The 25,307-nt window shown below is 46.2% G+C and overlaps 1 protein-coding gene across 2 annotated transcripts; it reads right to left on the reverse strand.

The window, feature by feature from the left end:
• Window positions 1–517: 517 nt before the first annotated feature.
• ZBTB2 (zinc finger and BTB domain containing 2) lies at window positions 518–24,862 on the reverse strand. 2 transcript variants are annotated; one of them, XM_043592617.1, is made up of 3 exons: window positions 24,403–24,862; window positions 8,770–8,954; window positions 518–3,311 (listed from the first exon to the last, which is right to left on the reverse strand). In XM_043592617.1, exons 1-3 carry the CDS (start codon window positions 24,835–24,837, stop codon window positions 1,940–1,942), a joined length of 1,992 nt encoding a protein of 663 aa, XP_043448552.1. In that variant the 5' UTR covers window positions 24,838–24,862; the 3' UTR covers window positions 518–1,939. The 2 variants fall into 2 exon arrangements, with proteins under 2 accessions (XP_043448552.1, XP_043448553.1); XM_043592618.1 differs by lacking the exon at window positions 24,403–24,862 and adding an exon at window positions 23,874–24,059.
• Window positions 24,863–25,307: the final 445 nt, after the last annotated feature.

Consider the following 25,307-nt stretch of genomic DNA (forward strand, 5'->3'; position numbering starts at 1 on the left):
CCTCCGGCCACATCCCATGTCTCTTTGAGGCTGCCTGGAGTGCTGTGGAGGGCTGTGAGGCATGCCTGGATTTCCCCTTCCACAGAATTTCAGAGAAGTTAACTTGGCTCAAGACTTTCATTTAAATTGGGAGATGTGAATATAGTTTCAACGGAGGAAATCAGTGGAAACCTCTCAATATTTAAGAACCGAGGTTTACACAGCATGAACGTGTGTCACTTTTAGGTAAACGCCTCTTGGTCTCTTTCTTCCTTGGAAAAGTTGGACTTTCAGATCCATTCCTGGCCAAGGTTGGACCGTCCATAGCATTTTCGGATACAGTTGACTTATTTGATTCCCACAATATGACGATCCACAATTGCCACTGTCTTTGTTTTGCAGATGTCGAAAATGCTGCTCAAGTTAGGGGACCCGCCCACGGTTCTGCAGATGGACAGAGAGAGGCAGCAAAGAGAGGCCTTGGTCTCTACTTCTCCTGCTTTTTGGGCAGACGAACTGATACACAGATAAAATAAAATACTCACTTAATTAAATGTTTATTCCATGAAAGTATGTATAAAAACTTACAAATCTGCGAACTCAACTATACATGAAACAGGATGACGGGATATTCAGTTTTTAACATATACGTACAGCACAGCTATGAACTGTTTTTCCCTTTCCCCTTCGGTCCTTATTTCTGGCTCCTGTTTAGTCCTGTGAGACCATTCTGTCATTGGCGTAAGGAAAGATTCGTGGACACAGTTTACTGCTTTCAGGCCAATGGAGGAAATTTCAGGTGTTTAAAAAAAAAAAAGTGGAGACTAACATCAAAATCAAGTTGTTTTTTGGGTTTTTTTTTTGTTTTTGTTTTTTCCAATCAGCAATTAGGCGTTTTTGTCCTGATTTTTCTTTGCCATTTTTGATGCTTCAACAAATGTTGCCAGTAAACTATTAGCATTAACTTTTAAAGTCATTAAAGTCACCACATGCTTTGCTCACAACTTCCCCTCTAGGATCCACGTTCCTACGTGCACACACTGATTTGAAGCAGCTGGTTGGTGCTAAAACAGGTTTAACACTGGCAACTGCTGGAATAGCGTGTCATTTTCTATTCAGAAAGACAATCTACTGCACAGGACTTTCGAATCTGATTTTTAACACAACCGACAGATTTGTCAGAAACTGAAACAGAGTTTTGTTACTGTTCAACTTTGAAAGAAGCCAGCAATTAGCTAAGGCATGTGCATTAATTCACCTGTTTATAGCAAATACCCACACATTTTTCTCTTACAAACACACACAACTCACAGCTTTGTCATGTTCTATCCAAAAATTAAGATTGCCATCACATTATTACTTTTACTCTCTTGTGTTCTGTTCAAGTAGATTTCTTAGCTAATGATTTTTCTCGACTGGACATAATCTCAAAGGATGCATTCTGAAATAAGACACCTGGAGGATAAATACTGAGAGTGTTTTCTTGGGTTAAAAGTTTCCCCCACACCTAGATTTTGCATAGTACACAGCCCAGCTGTATCTCTAAGAAGCATGCTGTATTTTCCAACACTTTCTGAGAAGGAAGACTTCTTACCCAGGGAAAGTCATAATTCTAGCTTACCAAATTGCATTCTAGTTGTTGTGTTTTGTTAACAGACCCTTCATTAGTTCCAAGTTTGCTTTTAAATCATCTAAAACGTCTCAAAATCTATTTGAGTTTATAAGTACTACTGACCATTATCTTTCCAATATCCCCTGAATTAAAGTAAACATGTTCCAGGTTTATAATGCACAAAGCCTTTACGGAGGAAGGGCTGGGGTTGGGGAGGAGGGGGTGAGGTGGACAAAGGGACCAGGGACCTGTTTGTATCATGCCATGGAGAACTACAGTTCTGAATTGGGGCAAGGGAAAGGAGACAGTCTCTGTAAAAACGACAGTTTTTAAAAAGATAGGTAACATTCAGTCTAACAACACTGTTTCCTGTTCCTTTTTGATGGAAGCTAACACTGGGTGGTCAGGTTCCGTTACTTCTGCGTCCCCACTGCCCAGCAGAATGGACCGCCCCTCGTCCAGGGCGAAAACGTCCGAGTTCTGGTTTTGGCACGAATGTTTAACAACCTCATTGGGAGTGGAGAACGTTTTGTCACACAAGTTGCATTTGTAGGGTTTGTTGGTCTGTACCAACATGTTGTCCATCTGACTCCCTTCCTCAAACGTGCAGAGTTCCAGAGTCTGTTTGTCCACCATGGTGTACGTGTCGATGCTCTGATTGAGGCATACGTGCCGGGCGGCCTGGTTGGCCCTGCAAAAACTCTTGTCACAAGTGCTGCATTTGAAAGGCTTCCCGGTGTGTATGTACATGTGCTCCCTCCAGTGGCTCTTCTGGATAAACTTTCGGCCGCATATCGTGCACTCATACTTGCGTCTCTTTACCTCCCTCTCTTGGTCCGCCTGCTCCAAGTTGTCAATGTCCGCGATGTCCGAGGGCGGGGGCGTCTCCGAGTGCTGCTGCCCGTCGATGATGGGAGAGTCGGAGATGTGCTGCAGCTCACTGTCACTTATCATCCCAGCCTCAGGCACTTCCATGGTGTCTTTGCCCAGGTCGGCTGCGTTGCTACAAAGAGACAGGGGCACGCGGCTTTCTCCCGGCTGGCTGGACGTGAAAGGTACGCCGGTGTGAATCTGGAGGTGTTCCCGCAAACTGCTGCGGAGGGTGAAGCGCCGGCCGCACAGGTGGCAGGCGTAGTACTTGGGAAAGCTTCCGTTCCTCTTCATGATGCTCGGCTTGACGTGGGCTATGGTGAGGGAGGCGGGCTGTTCGTCGGACGAAGAGGCTTCCAGATTGGTCTCCTCCCCGGGGGGAGGGGGAGGCACGGGAGTGGAAACGAGTTCTGGAGACAGCGAGGTCTGCAGGGGGTCCGAGGGAGTCAGATGTGTCCGATTCACCTGGGCCAGATTGGACGTCAGCTGAGACAGCGGTGGGGCCTCGGGCACCTGCTCCTGGCTCATCCTGGAGGTCTGCGGCCGTGGGTCTCGCCCGAGTTTCTCGGGTGCCGAAGCGATCTTGGTGGCTTGTCTCAGCTGATGGTCTGCAATCTGAATGCCGTACAAGGAAGAGGCCAGCGGGAAAACTTGGTCGGGATGAGAAAAGGCTCCTTGGCTGGCCAGGCTAGCTTCTTGGATCAGTGGGTAAGCGTGCAGAAACTTGATCCCCTGTTCTAACCGAACGGGATCAATCAGCTGAGGCGCCATCTTTCCCGTGTACATCAGATGTAAGAGATAGCTGAAAATATCTGGCTGTATGTCAGTTGGTTTCAAACGGACACACTCACTGAAAGAAACAAGTGAACAATTTGTAAGGAAATGTCAACTCGCGTCTCCAATGATAACATGAACTCTGGAGAAAAAAAAAAAAAAGGCAAATGAAACGAGAACATTCCCCATTTCTTACTGTTAGTGTTTCGTGAAATGGAATACTCAAGGGAGATAACTGGCACCTATGTAATTTAATTATATTAAGAACAGAGAGAAATACAATAAATAGATTTTCGAGGACTGGGAACCAAAAAGTTCACGTTAAAGAAATATGACGTCTTAGCCCCTAGACTCTTGAAGTTTTTCTCCTCATAATCTATGTACATTTCTATCATATCACACAATATTTTTGTGTAGGACTCTAGGAGATCTTTGGCTAAAAGTCTTGGCATCTTCTATTGACCCAGTGCCATCCAGAGCTCAGCAGGTGATCTTTCAAAGTAAATCAAGCAATCTACCCAATAAGAAAGTTTCTTCATTTGTAAAATGACATGGGGGGTGGGGGGGTGTGTGAGGACCTGGGCTAGAATGAACCAGTGCCTGAGAGCAACGCAACAAAAGTGAAAGAAAAAGAAAACCTGACTGTGCTCTGCAGCTCCCTGATCTCCCTCCAGCATGGAGGAGGAAGCACCGTTAAGAGATGGAGGTACATTCTAGCTCTACTGGGGCCGGATCACCTTCCCAGTATTGCTAGATTGCATCACAAAACAGTTCCGGGACAACTTACCAAAACATCACCATCACCGTCACCAGAATTACAACTGGGCTTCACAGGCATTATCTCATTAAGTTGCCATTAATTCTCATTTTCCGGATGAGGAATTGAGGCTCAAAGAGATTCCTACTTTGCTCAAAACCACAGAGTTAGTAAGAGGGTCTAACTAAATCTTGGTCTAATTCCAAACCCGTGACACCAAAATTGTGTAGAGCACGAAAACAATCCTATGTGGCATTTAAGGCAGATCTGATTATTCCCATTTGACAGATCTGGAACCTGAGATCACCAAAAGTTAGGTGATTTATCTGAGACACCTAAAGCAGATGGTGGCATTGCTGATTTTCTAACTTTTAGACGTTCGTGTTTGCCTCATTCCAGAAACATCATTCTGGTCAAGCAGCTATACTCAAGTCCCAAATAACTCTTCCTAAACCATCAGTAATGACAGAAATTCGAATGCATCATTAGAAAGCAATGATATCTATCTATATATTATGAGGTATGTGCTATCATCCACTCAGTGAATTATATTCTACAGACAATATAGACAATGCATTTTCAACTTCAAAGGCAGCTTCCCTGAATGCCTTTAGAATTTATAATTTTTTTTTTTTTTAAAGTAACCTTCAAGTCCAGCGCAGAGCCCATCACAGGGCTTGAACTCATGACCCTGAGCTCAAGACCTGAGTGAGGTCAAGAGTCAGACGCTTAACCAACTAAGCCGCCTGGGCACCCCTAATCATTTTTTTTTTTATTATACCACTTACTATTATAACTTTTTGTCTCCTTTAGCTGTTTATCTTAATAATAAATATTTTCCAACATGCTAAAATAGTAACAGTATACCTTGCTCTTCCAAATTTAACATTTTATTCTATTTTTTTAAAGGTGACTGTAATAGCAATTTATAACAACAGATTTGAATAATTGCTGTTTTGCTATCAACGTGTGTATATTTCAAGATGAATGCATACACTAGTCATGTGAAAAACCTCTGACTACAAAGTATGAAAAGTCAAAGAATAAAAAGTGGCAGCACTTTAGCAGCAGAAAGAACAGAGCTTATGTGATTCTATTTTTTAAAAAGACACACAGATCACTCGCTCATCTTCCTTTGGAGTCTTTTATAGTGCTTTATTTATCTTCCTTTAAATAGGAATGCAAACACAGGCGGTCTTCCCTTTAAGCACAGGGCGACTGCCAACAATACTGGGGGTATACTGGGATGCCTTTAGGTGCTCTAGGGAAGTTCAATATTCAAAACAAAGCTTCAGGGATCATGTGTGGGGAATACTTTAGTCATGCAAACAATCCCCTCCGAAATCGAGAACGGGGAAACCATAGGCCTTTAGAGTACAAAGTACTCCCAGGAGACTATAGGGCACCCTTGTTCTGCCAGGATGGAATGTTCCTCCAGGCAGAAGGAAGGGACCCGTGGCTTCCCAAAAAGAAAAGGGAAGGGCAGAAATCCAAACGGGGGCAGCATCTGTGAGCGGGAACTACCAAGCAGGGCCTCTTTCCATCAAAATTTTGTTATAAGTTTTGTCATTTCCCCTCATTTGTTATTGTACAGGTTGTCCTCTGTCTAGTGCCACAAAGGGTGGTGACTCAGCAGAGCTCAGATTTTAAAGAATTGTGTGCAGTCTCTGAAGGCAAGGAAGAAATGGGGCTGGGAGACCCAGCCAGGCCGGAGGGAGAAGGGCCCCAAAGTGGCCCACTGGGCTGGTGAGGACGCACCAGGGAGAGGGAGGTGGGGAATCTCTGGGAGTTCATGCGGCGCCCAGGGCGGTTCCCAGAAACCAGCTCTCTTCATTTCTTGACTTTTTTTTCTTGAAGCAAAAGTACACATGCACACATATACACATGGAGACCCTTAAAAAAAAGTTATTTAAAAAAGCTCCTTAGGTCACACTGCAGCCATCTCTCTGACTGCTTTCCCTTCCAGGCAGCTAGACCTCTCAGCTTGCTCTGGGCCAGACTTCAGTCATTTCCAAGTCCTTCTGGAAGGACATAGCTCTCCACAAGATAATTACACCTATGTGGTTTGATTTGCAGATGTGTGCTTGAGACAACACTTTTATGGGAAAAACACAGTTTTAGCACAGCTACGAGCCCTTCATGCAAACTTTCACCGTAATTCAGTTTTAATTTTTCCTTTACTAGAATATCAAAGTAAAAGATGGGCTTAATGAACTTTGGAAATAAGGAATTTTAAATAATGTCCGACCTCATCAGGAGGTTGTGCTTAGCAAAACTTGCCCCTCTGCGGTTTTACTTTTGGGAGCTCTATGTTTGTAGTTCTACAAGATTTAAAACTTCCCAGAGTGCTGCACACGAGACAGAGATATAGCTAGTGGTTCTGCAGGCATTAAAACACGCTTAAACCAAGTGTGCAAAAAACCATATTCTCAGTCCACCTTTTGGGTAGTCAGGTGGCTGTTCAGAGCAACCTTGCAAAAAACGCCTTGGTTTAAAAGCGTGCCTCTCTGGCCTTCGACCAGGATTTGCTTGGTGTCATGAGAAATGTCGCGTGCCTCCTCCAACAACAACACTTGATTGCTTACATTTGGGACTCCTATCCACACAGATCCCACATTTCCTTGTTACAAAGGCATTTAATTGCCCTACATTTAAGTTTCTTGCATCTATTTAAAACTCATTATATTGTATTCTTTTACTCCCCCAAATGAAAATCTTCCTCCTTTCAAGACAGTTTCATTCATTGTGTGGAGACTTCTAAGTACCCATTAGTTATGAAGTCTCCATATCCTTAAAAGGGAACATCCTTAGTGCCCGAGATAAAGCAACCTCTGCTTGCCATTATTCCTATTGTTTCCCCATTCTGCTCCCCCAGACATTTAACAAGTGGCTATTATGTACAAATACCGGACCTATACACTGGGGCTTTCAAAAAGATTTGTAAAACCCAGTCTCTGCCCTCAAGAAACTTACAAAAGAGGAGGGGAGAGAAATACACAAAGAACAACACAGGGAAAATGCGTGGATCTTGTAACGGGCAAAAATAAAGTGCTAGGAGATGTGGGAGAGGAAAGAAGTGGCTTTTGATCACTTTGGATGGGGGGGGGGCGCGCTGGGCTGATGGAGTGGAGTGGCCTGGTGGGAGGGGCGGTCCCAAGGGGGCTTGGAGGTCAGGCTGCCAGCCTGCGGGGCCTTGAAAGAGAACAAGGAATGTGTGTGCTGTTTTGATGAGTGGAGGCGATCCTGCAGGTTTGTGATCAAAGGACTAACACCACGGAGGGGATTTCTGATCCAAGGCGTCCTACCATCAAAGCACTGTTCAGAAATATTAATCTCACAGTCGTGGAAAATGATTAGGAAATGTAAGGAAGTGAGAAGGGGAAGGAAAGGACTAATGCAAAAGGGGTGTGAGGGAAACATGGCTCAGGGGACCAGAGGATAGGGTTTTAGAGCGATTTGAAGAACAGGTCACCTGGAGATCAACAGGGAGGTCAGGGAACGACCCAGAAAAGGCCTAACTCCGCTTCAGACCGGCACATAACTCCATTCAAGCCCACGAGCGGCCAGCCTCACGGCCTTGAGAAGCAGAGTTCTGGAGGACACAGAGAAAGGTCAAGGCCAGAGCTGTGAACTGGTGGTTTCCAGCAGAGGCAAAATCCAGGAGCACTAGCAGCTCCCCTTGGGGTAGAGTGCATATGGAAAGAAGCATGGAGGGCCCGAGACCAAAACTCAGCACAGCTCCCAGAGGGCAGGAGAACGGGACACTCTGCATTGTCAAAGCGCAGAGAACAACCCTGAGAGAGGAAGAAAACAGTAGGCAGCAAATGCTGCCTAGGACTGAGGCTGAGAAGCCAGAGGCTGAGAGAAGAGCCGTGGTTTTGATCAAGAGGTGACGTTTGAGAAATCATTTCGGTAGAGATGGGGCAGACACGGCGGTGGCAGCGGGGACGAGGGGTGGGGGGTGCACGAGCTAGGCTGCGGTTCGCCCTCTGAACACTTGCGCAGTGAAATAAAGGAGAAACCGTCCTGTAAGTCAAGTAGACGCCACCACTGGGTGTCGGGGGCGTGGATCCTTCGGGGACTCGAACGTGGGGAGAGAGCGCGCGGTGAAAAGTACAGAACAAAAAAGTAAGAGGCGGGATCTGGTAGCACGACGCTTGGAGGAAGATCCCTTTTCCTTGGACATCCAGGGTCCTCTTCTCCGAGGCAGGAGAGATGGGAAGGAAAAACCAGGCAGAGATACGGAGGGAGACTGAGATGTTTTAAGAAAAAAAAGAAGGAAGCTGGGAAATTCATGCCCTCAAGCTTCCCATTAGACTGGCAGACCAGGATGAAGATTGGGAAAGGCATGGAGTAGGGGGGGTACTCAGGGGTCTGTGGGGAGAGACTCGGGGGTGGGGGTGGGGGGCCAGAGGAGTGGGAGAAAGGGATCCAGGAGGCCGCTGTCGATCCTGCTGTGCAGGGGACACCCAGCCAGGGTCCGGGGAGCGGGGGTGGGGGTGGGGTGGGGTGGGGTGGGGTGGCAGGGGTGGGGGGCGCGCTGCTGAGGGCTTGCCGGTCAGGGATTCTCAATGGCTACTGAAAGCATGAGCAACCAAGATGAGCAAGGTTGGCAAGTGAGGTCACGAGGGAAAACTGGGAGCCTGGGAGCCTAGGATTCCAGGGAGAGGAGGTGAGACCCATGGTCTGGATGGGCAAAGAGCAGGTTCAGAGGGAAAGAGGGCCATGGAAGTTCAGCGTCTACAGTCATTAGATTATTATCAACCACGTTAGTTACCTGGTCTGATGGACAAACAACATCTTAAAGTAATTGGAGAATGAAGCAAGAACTGATTTGTGTGCCTTGAAGTACACATCGCCGATGGCAACCGTGCAGTCACACAGGAAACCAAACTCTCGCTGAGCGTTTAACTGTTGCAGGAGAATAAGTCCATGGTTGGCCAAATCCATTTTTTTAAAAATCTGCAAAGCAAACAATTTTTTTTTTTAAGAAAGGTGATTCACAAGTAAGTATGTGTCCTTTTTTACAGTCACCGACAGTAACGATCACAGCTAACGTGTCATGCTAACAATGTTACGTAAACTCACTCAGTCTTCGCAGCAGCCCGCTGAAGTAACTCTGTCTTCACTTCCATTTTACAGATGATGACACTGACCGTGAATCGGGGGATTACGTGATCTGCCCACGAAACGGACTCAGTTGTCTGCTCTTGGGACAGCCAACACCCCCAGATCCGCTAGTCTTATAGTTTAAGATTCCAAATGCAAATTTTAATGACCTATCAGAAACTGTCAAAACTTCCACAGAGACCAATTAAGGTGCTGGGGTGGGGCCACAGCAGGATACAGTGAAGATCTCACTAAACTGGGGCAGTTTTCCAGCTCCTACAGTGTGGGCAGGGCCGCCCCTGGCAGTGATACAATTACTCCCCTGGATGCCTGCACTCCCGGAGGCAGGACGGAGGAGGGTGCTCTTCTCCCTTTTTTGTGGAGGAGGAATTGGGCTTTGAGAGGTGTAAATAATTTGCCCAGGCCATCTATCTCCAACGCAGGGGAGCCAAAATTTAAATCTGCGTGTTCTGAGTCCAGATTCTAAGGTCTTCATTCCTTACACTTCACCGTAGCAAACCACTTGGCCTGAATCTATCTCCAGCAGGCGAAGTGCCTCTAAAGGGGACGGTTCATCAAATCAGGAGACTGCTCCTTTCCCGCAAAGAGTATTTATAACAGCTCACTACACACAGATCAGCTTTATACCTAACAGTAGACTCAATGTTATAAGCAGCGAATGCTTTCTCTCTAAGACTGTGAATGAGCAAAGTTGCCCACTCTCAGTACTGAACATAGTACTGGAAGTTCTAGCCACTGCAATAAAGGAAGAACGGAAATAAAAGACAGACACATACACACACACGAACTAAAACTGTCCTTATTTCCAGATGACATTGTTGTTATGCAGAAAAAAATCCCACGGAATCTACAAAAAAACGCCTGGAACTAATAAATGAGTTTGGCAACACCACGGACAGGCTATAAGATTAACATGAAAAAGTCAATTGTAATTCTATACACTAACTTTGAACTTGTGGCCACTGAAATTAGAAATATAATACCATTTACAATCACTCAAAAACTGAAATACATATGTGTCAATCTCACAAAACATGTATAGGACTAACAAAACATGTATGTCGAAAACTATAACGCTGAAGGGAAAAAAAAATCAAAGAATATCTAACAAAATGGAAAGATGTACCGTATTTACAGTTAGGAAGGCTCAGTAAGAACATAAATTTTTCTCAAGTCTGTACATAGGTTTGACACAATTCTTATTAAAATTCTAGCAAGATTTTTTTGTTGCTATAGATAGGGATATTGTAAAATGTATAATGTTAAGCCAAAGAAACCAGAAGAGCTAAAATAATTTTTTAAAAAGAATAGCGAATTGGGATGAGTCAGCCAGACTTCAGGATGCATCAGATAGCTACAGTGTCCAAGACTGTGTGGTATTGTCGAAGGGACAAACATGCAGACCAGTGAGACAGAATGAACACCCAGGGCTGATGAGCATCCACATGAATACACGCAACTGATTGTTGACGAACTCACAAAAGCAACTCAGTGCAGGAACAATCTTTTTGACAAATGGCGTAGATAAACTGGACAGCCAAAAAAAAAAAAAAAAAAAAGCCCTGACCTAAGTTTCATACCTTCTATAAAAATTAACTCAAAATGAATTACAGACTCCAAGGTAAAACACCCAACTATAACTTTCGGGGGAAAAAATGGGAGAAAAATCTTAGGGATCTAGCATTAGATACAGAGTTTTTATACCTAACATCAAAAGTATAATCCATAAAAGGAGAAAATGGTAAGTCGGATTTCATTAAAATTAAAAATTTTTGTTCTGTGAAAGGTCCTGTTAAAAGAGGCTGAAAAGGCAAGCTAAAGACCAGGAGAAAAATATTTGAAAACCTTTGCAAACCTTTTGACCAAGGACAGGTATATAGAGAATATGCAAAGAATTCTCAAAACCCAACAGGAAAAAAAAATCTATTCAGAAAATAGGCAGTAGGCTTGAAGAGACATTTCACCAAAGAGGATATGCAAATGGTCCATAAACACATGAAAAGATTGCCAACATCATTAGCGATTAAGGAAAAGCAAACGAAAACCACGATGAGATTTCATTATAAACCTATCACAATGGCCAAAATAAAGTAATGGCAACACCAAATGCTGACAAGGATGTCAAGGAAGCAGACTCTTCAAACACTGCTGGGGGAGAACGTAAAATGATGTAGCCACTCCAGAAAAGAGCAGTTTCTTAGAAAAACTCAATATGCAACTACCGTCCTATCGAACAATTATGTTCACGGACATCTATCCCAGAGAATGAAAACTTATGTTCACACCAAAACCTACCCGTGGATATCCACAACAGCTTTATTCCTCATAGTCAAAAACTAGCAACAACCCAGGTGTCCCCCAGCGGATGAACAGTTAAGCAGTGTGGTATGCCCACACCACAGGAAACAACACAGCCAGCAAGGAGAAATGAACTACTGATACGTACATATAGCAAGGTGGATGAATTATGCAGAGGGAAAAGAGCCAATCCCCAAAGGTCACATACTGCATGATTCTATGTATTTAACATTCTTCAAGATCATAGGAACAGAGAACAGATTAGTAACAGAGGGTGAGGGGAGCAGGAGGGAAATGCGTTTGGCTTCAGAAGGGCGACATGAAGGATCCTTGTGATAGGAATGTTCTGCAGCTCAACTGTGTCAACGTCAGCACCCTGGCCAGGATGTGGGAGCACAGTTTAGCAAGTAGGAAACTCAGTTTACCGAGTTTCCACTAGGGGAAACTCAGTAAAGGGCTTGCGGGATCTCTATTATTTGTTGCAACTGCATGTGTATTTATAGTTGTCTAAAAATAAAAAGTAAAAAAAAAGAAAAGCCCACCACACATCAATTAATTAGCCAGATTAATAATAATAATAAAAAAAGGCTAACTATGATGTTTAACTACAGAATTGGGAAAGCTAGTTTGGAGAATACATGATCAATACGCTTTAAAAAAAAAAACAGATCATGGCAATTCTTACTAAGCTGGTACTGATCTCCCCACTCTCCTTCCTGTTCTAGGGATGATCTGGCAGATTCAGAAATTAACAAGTGTTACCTGAAAGGAACGAACGAGACGGATCAATACCGTAAGAGACCGATCAGGTCACAAGGCAAGACTGGAGGATGTCAAGTCTCGTGTTTTCTATCCAGAGTTACATCCAAACATGAAAGGCAGGAGGGTCACTTAAGGCTGCAGCAATCTGGGTACCCAGACCTACACCGTAGGCTCAGTTATATATTCAAATCTGTGGAAAGCATCAGGACCTTCGTCCCCCAATATTTCCTGTGCAGGGGAAAGCGCTAAGATTAGGAAGGGGACACAGAAAACGAGGCCTGGGGTTCAGGATGAAAACAAGAGACGGTGCCAGGTTGCAGGGTGGCAGGGACTACAAAGAAACATCACTCGAACCTGACCTCTACCAGGATATAACTTTTAGAAGCTCACCTTCAAGGCTGTTCTCTGAAAAGCGCCAGACGACTTCCTTTTCCATCCTACTAACCTGCCTTTCTCTACAAGAAAGTGTAATACACCTCGAAGAACAACCTGCGAACACTACTTCACGTGTTCTGTCTCTGATCATGGTTCCCTACATGTTTAGGTGGTTTCAGGTGTCATTCACGGACAGACAGCAGCTTCAAGTGCGAGAACATATTACTATTTATTTCTTGATGATGATGATAAGAGTGGCTGTTATTTACGGTGTGTTTCCTTGACCATTCATTTCCATATGCTCTTCGTTTAATTTCACGCTAAGGTATTTGAGGTATTACTGCTATTCGTATTCTATATATGAGGAAACAGGCTGAGAGGTTAGCTGATTTGCCCTTGATTATAGAATCAGAAAGCGCAAGAAGTGAGATTTCAACAGGGTCATTTGATTTGCTGGGACGTGCTATGTGCAAGTGTGTTTACAATTAATCGGAAATATTCTTATATTCTCTTATAACATGATTAAACAACATTTTAAAAAAATGTTTATTTATTTTTTGAGTGAGAGAGCAGGCTGGGAAGGGGCAGAGAGAGAGAGGCAGACAGAGAGAATCCCAAGCAGGCTCTGTGATTTCAGCGCAGAGCCCGACATGGGGCTCGAACTGTGAACCGCGAGACCGTGACCTGAGCTAAAATCAAGAGTCGGACGCTTAACCGACTGAACCACCCAGGCTCCCCTCGGAAATATTGTTTTTATCGCTGCTTTTAAGTATATGTACTTGTTACGAGAAATTCAAAGATCACGGACACACAATAGTGAGTTGTCCATCCACCAACCCCCTCCGCCACTTTCTCCACACTCTGGCCACACTGGGTGTTACGGCCACGTCTTTGAGAATCTTTGCCAAATCCACGCTCGTTTTCCTACCTTCTATGGATTTAATGATGACAGGAAGTATATTTTTGTGTTTATTGATCATTTACATTTCCTCCTGCATTCCCCTCATGAGCTCTGCCTGGTTTTCAATCAGGTTGTTTGTCTTTTTATTGATCTGTAAAAACCCTTTGTAACGTAATAAAAACGAGCCCTTTACCGCATGCCGCTAATATTTTTCTCACTTTCTTCTAATTTTGTTTTACAGAGATTTCTGACATATAATTTTATGTTTTAATGTCATCAAACTGATCAGTGTTTGACAGGACTTTGAAGTTTTTGTTCTTACATTAATGGATATACAGCCTCTCCTTCCATAGAGCAAAAGGTAGGGCTTCTCAATCCACAAACAAACGTATGTTTTTTTTCTTTAAGACCGTAAGAATGAAGCTATGAGAAAACTATGAGATGTTTCTTTTTTTAAGCGAGTCTACCAGTTACTTTAGGATCTCAATTTAGAGATCTCCTATTCAATCTAGAATAGGAAACAAACTGAACATGTCTTTTACAGATAGAGGGAAGAACACATGTACAGGGGTCTCAGGGATGGGAAAAAAACCAAACAAGAGGAGGGAAAATGGAATGTTCCAAATTCACATAGGAAACACAAAACCGTGTACATTTTTAAAAATCGTACTTCAGAGACCAAAGAAACCTTTCTCAGGGAGAAAAATAAGACTCTGCCCTAGAGTCTCACACATGTGAATGAGTCCGAGAAGACAGAGTGGGGGGGGTCCCCAAGCCTGGGGGCATCTCAGGCAGTGCCCCCCAGCCAACAGCACTGCCATCTGAAGTCTTTCCTCCTCAAGGCCCCTTCAGAGCCATTTCCATGCAGCCTATGCTGCACTGGCTGAGACGGCACATCTTTTATGGGGGGGGGGGGGGTTCTGGTGGAGGTCACCCCCCCTTTGTGGAAATGGATGTCTGCTCTTCCCTTCCCACCAACTGCTGACCAGCAGCATCACTCCTGTGCCCTCACCCCCCACCATTCCCCACGCTGAAATGGCTCAGCAAGGTCACAGAGGACCTCTGCTCCCCAGCCCCACAGAGTATGCTTACTCGACCTCTCTGCGGCATTTAATACCCTTCCTCCTGCTCCATAAATACTGTCTTGGGCTCTGAGGCCACTGTGCTTTGGTTTTCTATCACCTCTGCCTGTTCTATTTTCATCGCCACCAAGGACTCCTCTTTTGCTGATGCCCCTCTGCCTTTTGTCCACAGCCTGCTTCTCATTCCGTGGACTCCCTGTGGGGATCCAATCCACTTCCGCTGGGCCATACCGCAGCACCCCCTCAATTCAGGATAGCCAAGACAACTCAAGTCCCCTTTCCCCTCACCCTCATCTCCCCCCAAAGACAACAAAAGCCACGGACACAAACCTGCTCCTTCTGTATCCCTAGCTTAGTGCGCGGCACAGCCATCCACTCTTTGACCAAGGCAGGGATCTCCACGCCACTTAGGGCCTCACTTCCCTCACTCCTCAGTCAGTCACCCGGGGCTCACCGACTTCAACTCCTGACCCCCACCACCTTAGCTCTGCCTCCCTACTCATCTCTTCATTTCTAGCTCTTGCCCTTGAATCCATCCACAGGGAAGAGCCAGGATGATCTTCCCAAAGGTCAAATCTGATGTTACTAACCAGCTTAAAGTCCTTCTGCGATTCCCTACTGCCTTTAGGATGAAACCCAAATTCTTCAGCACCGCCTACCCGGCCCTGCATGACCCAACCCCTGCTTAACTCTGCACAACATACTCTCGTGCTGATCCAAACTAATGGTTTCCAGACTTTACGATTTCACAGACCTACTAAAAACCAAGCAACCAACCTCAAAACTAGGGGTCCAACAGTATCAGTCCCTCTTTATTCTGCAAGAAAAGTCATAAAATATTCACATATCCTGTAGGATGGGGACTTTTTTTTTTAAATATATATATATATTTTAGAGAGAGAGTGAGCATGCAAGCAAGGGAAAGGAGCAGAGAGAGAGAGAGAGAGAGAGAGAGAAAGAATCCCAAGCAGACTCCACACCTAGTGCAGAGCCTGGAGTGGGGCTCCTCAATCCAATGACTGTGAGATCATGACTAGAGCTGAAATCAAGAGTCAGATGCTCAACTGACTGAGCTACTCAGGTACCCTGTAGGACGGGGGACTTCTAAATATAAATGGGTAGAAAAGACATAACGTCAGAATACTTTTCTGAAGGAAGGGTTGTTGGCACTATATTCATTATAGGGAATAAATTTTCTCATGCACAAAAAATTACTACATGAAATTTTATGACATTAAATTGTGCCTGGTTCTTTTCTTGATATAAGATTATCTACTTGATGATCTTTACGAAGTGATCAAGTATCCAACTTGTTCGGAAATTCAAGCATCACCACAAGCCCAGTTTCATCTGAATATGTTAATGATCATGGAGACAAAGTGATGTTATTTCGCTCACTTCGGAAACACTGGATGAAATGAGATAAAGCTGAAGAGGGGCATTTTTCTTTACAACCAGAAGGTCCAGAAGCCCAGACCAATCTTGGGCTCCCAGCAGTTTGCAACACTCCCTGCTCAGAGGCCTCGCTCTCAAAGCTGAGTTCAGCCCCTGATTTTATTCCCACTGTCAGGAAAGGAGGCCCGTTTGAAGGGGGCCTTAGAACCTCTGTGCCAGACCTTTGAACGTGCCACCTCCAGAGGGACTCACCACTTACTGCCCCCCAGCCCCAGCCCTATTTGTCCTCTGCAGAATTTCCGGGTCCTTAAGATCAGGAAGCTCTCCTTCCCCCTGGAGCACCTGTGAACATGCCAGTCTACTTATGACTGCCTGGTGCTTCCAGAAAGCCAGCATGGAGTCCTATTTATCATTTATTACTTTATTCCAAGTACCTAGAATATTGTCTGATGTTTAAAAAAACTATATGTTTGTTAATAACTATATGTTCAGAGAGAAGAATGTTGAGTGCCAGACATGGCTTGGCCTCTGACTAGCTGGGTGCTGTGCGGGAAGTTAAATTTCTGATGATCCTAGACTAACCTAAAAAGTCACATCAATGGAAAGGGAGCTATATTTTAGCAAAAGTTTTTGATTTTTTTTTTTTTTAAAGTAGGCTTCATACCCAGCATGGAAGCCAACGTGAGTCTAGAACTCATGACTCTTGAGATCAAGACCTGAACTGAGATCAAAAATCCAATGCCTAACTAAGTTACCCAAATGCCCCAAGTTTTTTATTTTTTAAAGTTTATTTATTTTGAGAGAGAAAGAGAGAGAATGAGAGCATGCACGCACGAGAAGGGGAGGGCCAGACAGGGAGACAGAGAATCCCAAGCAGCCTCCTCGCTGTCAGTGTCAGCACAGAGCCCAGCGCGGGGCTCCATCCCACAAACCACGGGATCATGACCTGAGCTGAAACCAAGAGTCCGCGTTCAACAGAATGAGCCACCCAGGCCCCCAACCAAGTCTTTTATTTGTAAATGTCACTTCATCCTTCTTCATGAACTTCAGAACTTCAATTAAGTTCTGAATAGTGCTTTATACTTTACAGTATACTCTTTACACTCCTCATTTAATCCTCAACAATACCATGGTATATCATTTCCTTGCTATTCGGTATTAATTATAATATTAATAACCACAGCACTAATAATTAGTGACCACTTATTATGTACCAGGGACCAATTACCCTCTCTCCAGAAGGAATCTACCAGAGTTAGAAAAGTTAAGTAACTTGCCCACATGTAGGCCAGCTCCTAAGACGCAGATCTGGGAAGTCGTCATGCTTTTGGTGAAAGCCTTCTGAGGTGCCAGGCACAGTGGATGCAAGGGTATGCAGAATACAGACAGAGTTCAAGGGGGAGAATCAAACAAGTACACAAATGTACAATGTGAAGAAAAATATAAGGCACTGGGGTCCAATTTGCGGGTTGGAGGTCAGGGAAGTCTTCTGTGAGGAGACCTTGGTTAAGCAGATATTTGAAGAAGAGTTAACTGGGCAAGGATGGAGTATTCTGGGCAGAGGTCAGCATCTGCAAAGACCCCAGGATACGTGGGAGCAAGGTGCAACTGGGGAACTGAACGAAGGTCCGTGTGGCTGAAGGGCAAAGAGCCAGAAAGGAATAGCCTAGGTGAAGTTGGAGACTCAGGTCTTCTTAAAGATTTCGGTTCCTATCTTAAGAGCAACAGGGAGGCACCAGAGGGGATTCTGCAGCGGAAGTGACAGGATGGCCACACTGCAGGCCGGAGTGGTGAAGAGCCAGGTGAGGGGAGACCTTCCCATGGTCTAGAAGAGACAAGACAGACTGGGTGGTGGCCATCAGGATGGGGTGAGAGGGACAGGATTCGAAACGTAGTTAGAAGATAAAAACTCAACGTAATCGGTTGGTGAGTTAGAGGGAGGAGGGTGGGGGAAATTGAGGTGTCCAAGATAACTCCTAGATTTCTCGCTCGTGTGACTGGAGAGATCGTGGGGATTCCCACCAGGAGAGGGAAGACAGGCAAAAAGGCAGCTTTATGGGGAAGATCGCGAGGGTTATGTTCAGATGTGCTGGGACCAAGATACTTTTGAGATGACCAAGGAGAGGTGTGAAGTATACTTTGGTTATATTGGTCTGGAGCTCTGAAGTCCTGCTGTGATTTATGTCTTGAGAGTCTTTGGAGAAGCCGGGTGTATCTGACTCCAAAAGTCACAACATTAAATTACTACATGATAGTTCAGAGAGGTTATAACGGCAAACAGAAGTCATCTGAGCCCTGGTCTTCCAGGTGTAAATTTCACACGTTTTCCTCTGTACTACTTGGCTCCACAGATCTGTCACTAATTAATCCTAGTCACCCAGGGCAGACATGAAATCTGACATGAAACTGAAGACCTATATAAAGCCCTCAACCAATTAACACTACAAATGGAACTTAAAAAAAAAAAAAACTAAATAAAAAAATCATTTGTCTTTCTTAAATCAGAATAGTGAGCAGAAAGGCACTGAACAAAAGTGGAGATGGAGAGGGGAGACCATTCTTAAAAGTTGGTTTTCGTAGAATGCCTTCTTTATGCATGTACATGTGTACAAAGTTTTCTTTTCCTTAAGCAAACTCAGAGGGTGTAAGACACATGTGGAAATAAGTAAAAAACACTTTCCAGAGCTAAGTATAAATGACCGTTTATATAATTTAATGCCTCGCCACTGTTTCCCACACTGATAGTGCGACACTCCCTAGATGTGGAAGCTTTCAGCTTCCAGCACACAGCAAAGGTGGAGCTGATCCTTACGGAAGTTACTCATCGTTTGGAGGTGCGGCCGAATGGGCCAATGCCATCATATTATGTTTGACAACCCAAGTTCCTCCTATGTTTCCAGTATAAGGAGAGAAGACCAAAACAGCGCTTGGGAACTGATGACTCACTTTTTGAGGATAATAGCTCTCCTAAGATACTAAACACCACTTAGACTACCCATTTCAAGGGCACTAAAAGGGTCCTCTGAAGTCCTTAATTTTATTTAAGTGAAGCATAAATGAATACTGTAATGCACAGGACACATCAGTAACAGAAAAAGCACTACCCACAAGTAAGATTGATTCTTTCAAGTAGTTCAGACCACTTACCATGATGAAAAAACTGCTTTTTCAATTAGTATTATTAATAATTAATATTTAGGGTCTATAAAGTAAACCTGAATGGGACTAGTCATTTGAATTTTAATGTTTTCAAATTGTATCTCAAAGCTAGGAAATGTGTCTTTTTTTTTTTTTTTTAATTTTTTTTTTTCAACGTTTATTTATTTTTGGGACAGAGAGAGAGCATGAACGGGGGAGGGGCAGAGAGAGAGGGAGACACAGAATCGGAAACAGGCTCCAGGCTCTGAGCCATCAGCCCAGAGCCCCACGCGGGGCTCGAACTCACGCGCCACCCAGGCGCCCCAAGGAAACGTGTCTTAATTAGTTGTGGTGACAGGTTGATGTATTTTTCTTAACATTTCTTTAGTCAAGCCTCCTTGACGGTAAAGAGAAAAAGGTGGGACATAAACTAATCAATAGCTCTTACTTTGAATTTGAAAAACATTGAATTTGTAAGAGTTTGCCTTTTCGATTACGTGTTGCTGACGTTACCATTGGAGTTAGTTTTTAATTTCTAAGTGAAGGTCAGAAGGAGGTAGTTCCGGGATAGGCTGTGTCAAGGAGCCACAAATCAGAGATTTACGGCTAATAAAGACTTGATATTAATTAAAGGGATAATTCTAAAGGCATTATGCTATAATCAACTTTAAGGAAACCTACATATGATCACACAGAAGTGAAAACTTAATTTGCTGTTTTTACAAATCTCTGTAATAGAACACAACTGGATTCTGCATTTACTCTGCCTCTCCACTTACTTTGTTGTGATATCTTTTTTGGTTGAATATCAAAGAAAATCCAACCTCACCCACGTATGCAGTTGGAAAAAGAAATATTTTAATAGCTTTTCTAGGTGATTGTGGACATTTTTCTTTGATACTACACCAAAACTTGGTAAGTTGCAGTTTCTTGCAGTTTAGCTGTGCGATCTAAAAATACATAATGAATGAAAATTTCCTACTCTAATGGAAGGAAAGTTCATTGCTCTATCTTGCTTTTTTTTTTTTTTAATTTTTTTTTCAACGTTTATTTATTTTGGGGACAGAGAGAGACAGAGCATGAACGGGGAAGGGGCAGAGAGAGAGGGAGACACAGAATCGGAAACAGGCTCCAGGCTCTGAGCCATCAGCCCAGAGCCCGACGCGGGGCTCGAACTCACGGACCGCGAGATCGTGACCTGGCTGAAGTCGGACGCTTAACCGACTGCGCCACCCAGGCGCCCCTCTATCTTGCTCTTTTAACAGATCTTTTACCTATGCACAGTTTTTAACATCACCCATCGGTCACTGGAAAATGTCAGCTCATCGAGTTATGCAGATCTTTCCAACGTTGACCCATTTTATCAACAGCTAAAAAGGCTAATCACATCTTGTTATTAAACAAGTTGTTTTGACCTCATGGAACCCTGAGGGGGTCCTGGAGATTCACAACGGTCTGTAGAACACACTTAGACAACCCCTTTCAGAAATTACTCTGGGGCTCAGAGAATCTAAGCATCTAGGTAGGCATGGTGTAGAACACAAATATACTTTGAAACTATTCTCAGATGATTCTTATAGTTCATCCTTGCTTGGTGCAGAGCTTAGGCGTGTACAGAATTTAATGGAACTATACCTCTTGTAAAGTAAAACCTCTTACAAAGTAAAAAGAACCATTTTGTGAGTCGTCAGATACATAAAAATGCTTTATAAATTCCTGTCTTTGCACACTGGGCTTTCTTGAAGTCAGAAAGTTATATGATGTGTACCTCATCCACATGAACTGGGAATTATGTGCTTGAGTGTAAATACTAGCCCCTAACTTGGCCTTCATAACAGAAAAAAAAAGTCCTAAAATATCCTGGACTGCCAACTCCTGGTTCTGCGGCTACTGGCTCCATCTCTCAATGGCATATTGGCATTGTAAAACACTAGCTCTTATTTGCTATTGATTCAAAGTAATATTTCAATTATTTAAGTTTCATTTGCTAATAAAAATATAACTTAACTTGAACATAAAAAAGGCTTAGAAAATGTTCTCGAGCTAATGCTTAGAATGTTTATAATTTTTTTTCTTTGGGAAAATAAAAACTCTCAATTACTTTTTAGGTTTTCAGAGTCATACTTAGCGACCATAAGGAATTAGGAAAAGGGATAAATTCCCTTTTCTGCCGTGTGCACTCTGAAATTTATGGTAAAGTCTTCAGCAGACCAGCAGTCCTTCCTTTACAGTGACAGGCTGGAACCACACTACTTGCTCAATGTTCCAAGTTGACTTCAGGGAAAGGCCAGCGGGCCTCGGGATGCAGCACTGAGACAGGTAAGAGATGGCAGGTCTCCAACTGCAAAGCTGATCCCCAGCCAATGCCACATACCTGCCTTAGAAGCCTCCTTCACTTTCTACCTCTAGGTCTGGAATTCTCAAGCTGGGGAAAGCGCATCCCCCTATTCCGGGACATGTAGCGTTTACAAGGCACATCTTAAAAGGTCAAGGTGGATAAAACTTTATATTTTACATAATTTTTACATTAAAAAGGTATAGATCTTTGAGGACAGTGCAAAGTTCATATTGACCTTTAAAAACTTGAGAGAGGGAGACAATCTGAAGGAAGGCTCCAGGCTCTGAGCTGTCAGCACAGAGCCTGACCCTGGGCTTCACACTCACCAACAGTGAGATCATGACCTGAGCCGAAATCAGACGCTCAACCAGACGCTCAACCGACTGAGCCACCCAGGCGCCCCCATATTAATCTTTAAGATAAAAAAGAAATTGTCATCGTGGACCTAAAACATGCACAGTGTTTACTCTGCTGCTGGAGTATTTCAGCAGAAGTTTGCAGAGCACCATTTATTTACACCCTCTTTGAGAGAAGCTTTAAAACTGGCAAGTGGTTGGGCTATACAGTACAGCAAAGTTTTAGGGGCGGTTTATCTGTTCCCCTTTCATGGTCTTCTCCACTACTATTTGTGGCACTTAATACCACCGGTATAAAGTTGTGCTTTGAGATCTTACCATGGTGTCAATAAACAGGTCAATTCTTTGGCTAGAAAATAACCTACAAACCACAAGTTTATTGAGAAATGCCCACTTTGAAGGAATGCAGTATTAGAACTTTTTTCTCAAAAATTACCTTTTAACAGTTTGAAAACACCCTGCATGTACATCCTATTATTTAATAACGGCCTGTTATTTAAAATGCAAAATAAAATCTATTTGAACAATGAATGTTGCTTTGTAATAAATCGGAGGACTTAAAATGGCTTAATTCTGATTTCCTATTGAAGCTTCAGGCCTCTCAAACTAAAATGCTAGTGATATGTACATCCTGCTCCCGTGCTCCGTCAGGGTCGACATAGATGATCTGTCCTAAAAAGGACAGTGCATCCCATTTAGGGAAACCCAGAGCACCCCGGAGCTCCGTGTGAGCCCGTGAACTCGTAATTCTGACCTTTTTTATGCTTCACTGCAACAAAAACTTATAAAAATGAGTAGAATGGAAACACACTAAGTGGGACCATTGTATTTGATGAAGAGCAAATGAACACTGCAGCGGTGGGGCGGGGGTGGGGGGTATTTCCCTAAGGCATAATTAGGAGTTCAGCAGTTCCAAGTTCTCGCAGTCAATTGGCCTAGCAAAAACTGTCTGCATTTTCATCCGGCCCAATCACTTTCTTGCCTGCCCTGCTACCCTTGCTTTCCTATTGCCTCCTTTCACTACCAGCTAAACGCGACAAAAACCTTGCTTCCTAAGCACCGATGCATTATCAGTTCTCTTTTTAGCCTGTTTAAAAAATCAATGGTTTGGGGGTTCCGCTACACAAGAAAAACGCCTCGGGCCGGGGAAGCAGCCTCCGCGCCCCCAAGCTCCCCTTCTCAGAGCCCTGGGGCGGAGGAGTGGGGGAGTGGGAGACGAGGGCCGCGCTGGCCGGGAGCGCGGCTCGGACGCCGGTCCCACACCCCAAGGCAAAGCAGCCAGAAACCACAGCGCAGCTCCGGGCTAACCTCGGCCTCAGCGGAGGCGCAGATTGCCCGTGGAGCGGAAGCCCGAGCCTGCCGGCCTAACGCGCCCACACCCGCAGCCCGGGCCGCAGCAGTCCACCCAGGCGGCGCCCAGGGAGGCCTCCATCCACCCCGCCCGCAGGGGAGCGGCCCAACGGCCGCGGCGTCCTGCCTCGCCCCGCCCCGTCCCGTGGGGGGGGGGCGGGGGCCCGGCCGGGGGCGGGGCCGGCTAGACCGGCAGGGGCCCGACGGGCCCGGGCGCCGCGCACCCCGGCCCCGCCCCCATACCCGAGGGGCTGAGGGAAGGGGAGGGGAGGGGCGACGCACTCCGGCCACGCCGCACGCTCTCCGCTTCCCTCGGTCCCGCGTGCGCGCGCGCGCTCTCCCCAAGTCCCGCGGAGTTTAACACAATGCCGACGCCTACGCCGTGCGCAACGCCCCGGCTGGCGCAACAGCTCCGGCGCCGGGGGCGGGGGGTGGTCAGACAGGGCCAGGGGAAGAGCGCGCGCGAGAGCCGAAGACAGCGCGAGACCCGAGGAGGCCGGAAGCGCGCGTGCGCGCCCCCGCCCGCGAGCGGGGAGGCGGAGCCGCAGCAGTAGCGGCAGCAGCTGTAGGAGCCGCTGCAGCTGGGAGAAGCGCCAGAGAGGCCGGGCCTGCTCCGGTCGGACCGGATCCCTCCCCTCCCCCTCCGTCTCCGCTCCCCTCCCCCAAACCCACTTCCGCAGCTCGCGGCCTTGCCGCCGAAGAAGCAGCGGCGGCAGCAGCAGGAGGCGGCGGCGAGGCGTCGGAAGGATTACGCACCTGACGGGCCCGCCTCTCAGGGCTCCAGCGCGGGACGCTCACCGGCCGCCGCCGCTCGGGACGCACTTCGCGGTGGCGGCGAGAAGGGAGGGACCGGCAACGGGGAACGGAACGCGAATCGCCCCCCTCCCCTTCCTCCCTCCCTCCGATCCGCCGCCCGCCCTCTCGGCTTCCGTCCCCTCCCCCTCCCGCAAAGCCCCGGATGGAGCCGCCGCCGACTCGCCGCCGCCTGGCTCCGGGGGATGGTTTTGTCAGGCGGCCAGAGCCCCGGCGCCAGGCGCAGCCGCCCCCGCCCCCGCGGGGCGCCCCTGCCCTCGCTTCCCAGAACTGGGTCCCCGTGTGGTCCGGACCCTCCGCCTGCCTTCACCCGGAGCCCCGGGACGGGGGTCATTCTTCTTTGTTGCCACCGTTGGTGCCGGAACCGTTTGCGAGCTCCGGTGGCCCCCGCCCCCCCTCCGCCTTCCCGGAGCCCGGGCCGGGGGCGGCACGTGGGCACCGGCCCCGGGAGGTGGAGGCGTTGCGTGCTTACCTGTCGCCGGTGCTGCTGCGGCGGGGGGTGTGGAGGAGGCACCGCTGGGCAGCCTTGGCCGTGCTCTCCCCGCCGCCGCCGCCTCTGCCTCTCGCTGCTGCTGCTGCTGCTGCTGCCGCCGCGGTCGGTGTCTCCGGCGCGGCGGCGGCGGCGGCGGCGGGGCTTTTCCTGTCCGGTTACGTTAAGGTCACATGACCGAGAGAGCGGAGCGACTAGTGCAAAGAGGCTGAGAGCGGCTCCCGCCGGGGGGGAGAGGCGGCGAGAGAGCAGTGGCGGCAAGAGCCCCCTCCGCCCCCCCCCCAGCCGCCTCCCCTCCCCCCGCCCGCCTCCGCCTCCTGCTGCTCTGCCGCCGCCGCCGCCGCCGCCTGCAGCACTAACTACACTGCCGCTCCCACCCAGGCTCCGCTCTGCTCCAGCCAAACTTCTGCAAACCATGTGCAGCCGAGGCGAGGAAACTTCTCTCCACCTATTGGGGCTGGAGGCTTGAGTCACTAGCCCCGTGTTTACATAAAGTGTTTAGGTAGGATAATCCTGGAGATGCTCTGGGAAGGGATGCAGAACTGCTCCGGATCCTTCTTGCAGGCTTCTGCTTGACATCTCTCGGCCAATACTTTTGTCCCTTTATTTCCCGTGTAGCATAAGTTTTAAGACTTGAAAAGGAGTGGACTTGAGAACCAGGGAGAAATTTGTAAATCACTAATAGCTGTTTTTCACCAGTGGAATTAAAAAGTCATACCAAAGTAGATCTGTTTGTGGTGTGTATAGAGAGGTATAAGTGCTTCCTTAGACTAGTTGAGTGTGATGTCAGACGTTTCTGTTAGGATGAATTTGATGTTTATTTCAGTAATTGTGTTTTTTGAAGCGTTGGTCCAAAATCAGTTTGCAAAGCACTTTTTTGTTACTTG

This window comes from Prionailurus bengalensis, chromosome B2 (assembly GCF_016509475.1).
Source record: "Prionailurus bengalensis isolate Pbe53 chromosome B2, Fcat_Pben_1.1_paternal_pri, whole genome shotgun sequence".
NCBI classification, from domain to species: domain Eukaryota; kingdom Metazoa; phylum Chordata; class Mammalia; order Carnivora; family Felidae; genus Prionailurus; species Prionailurus bengalensis.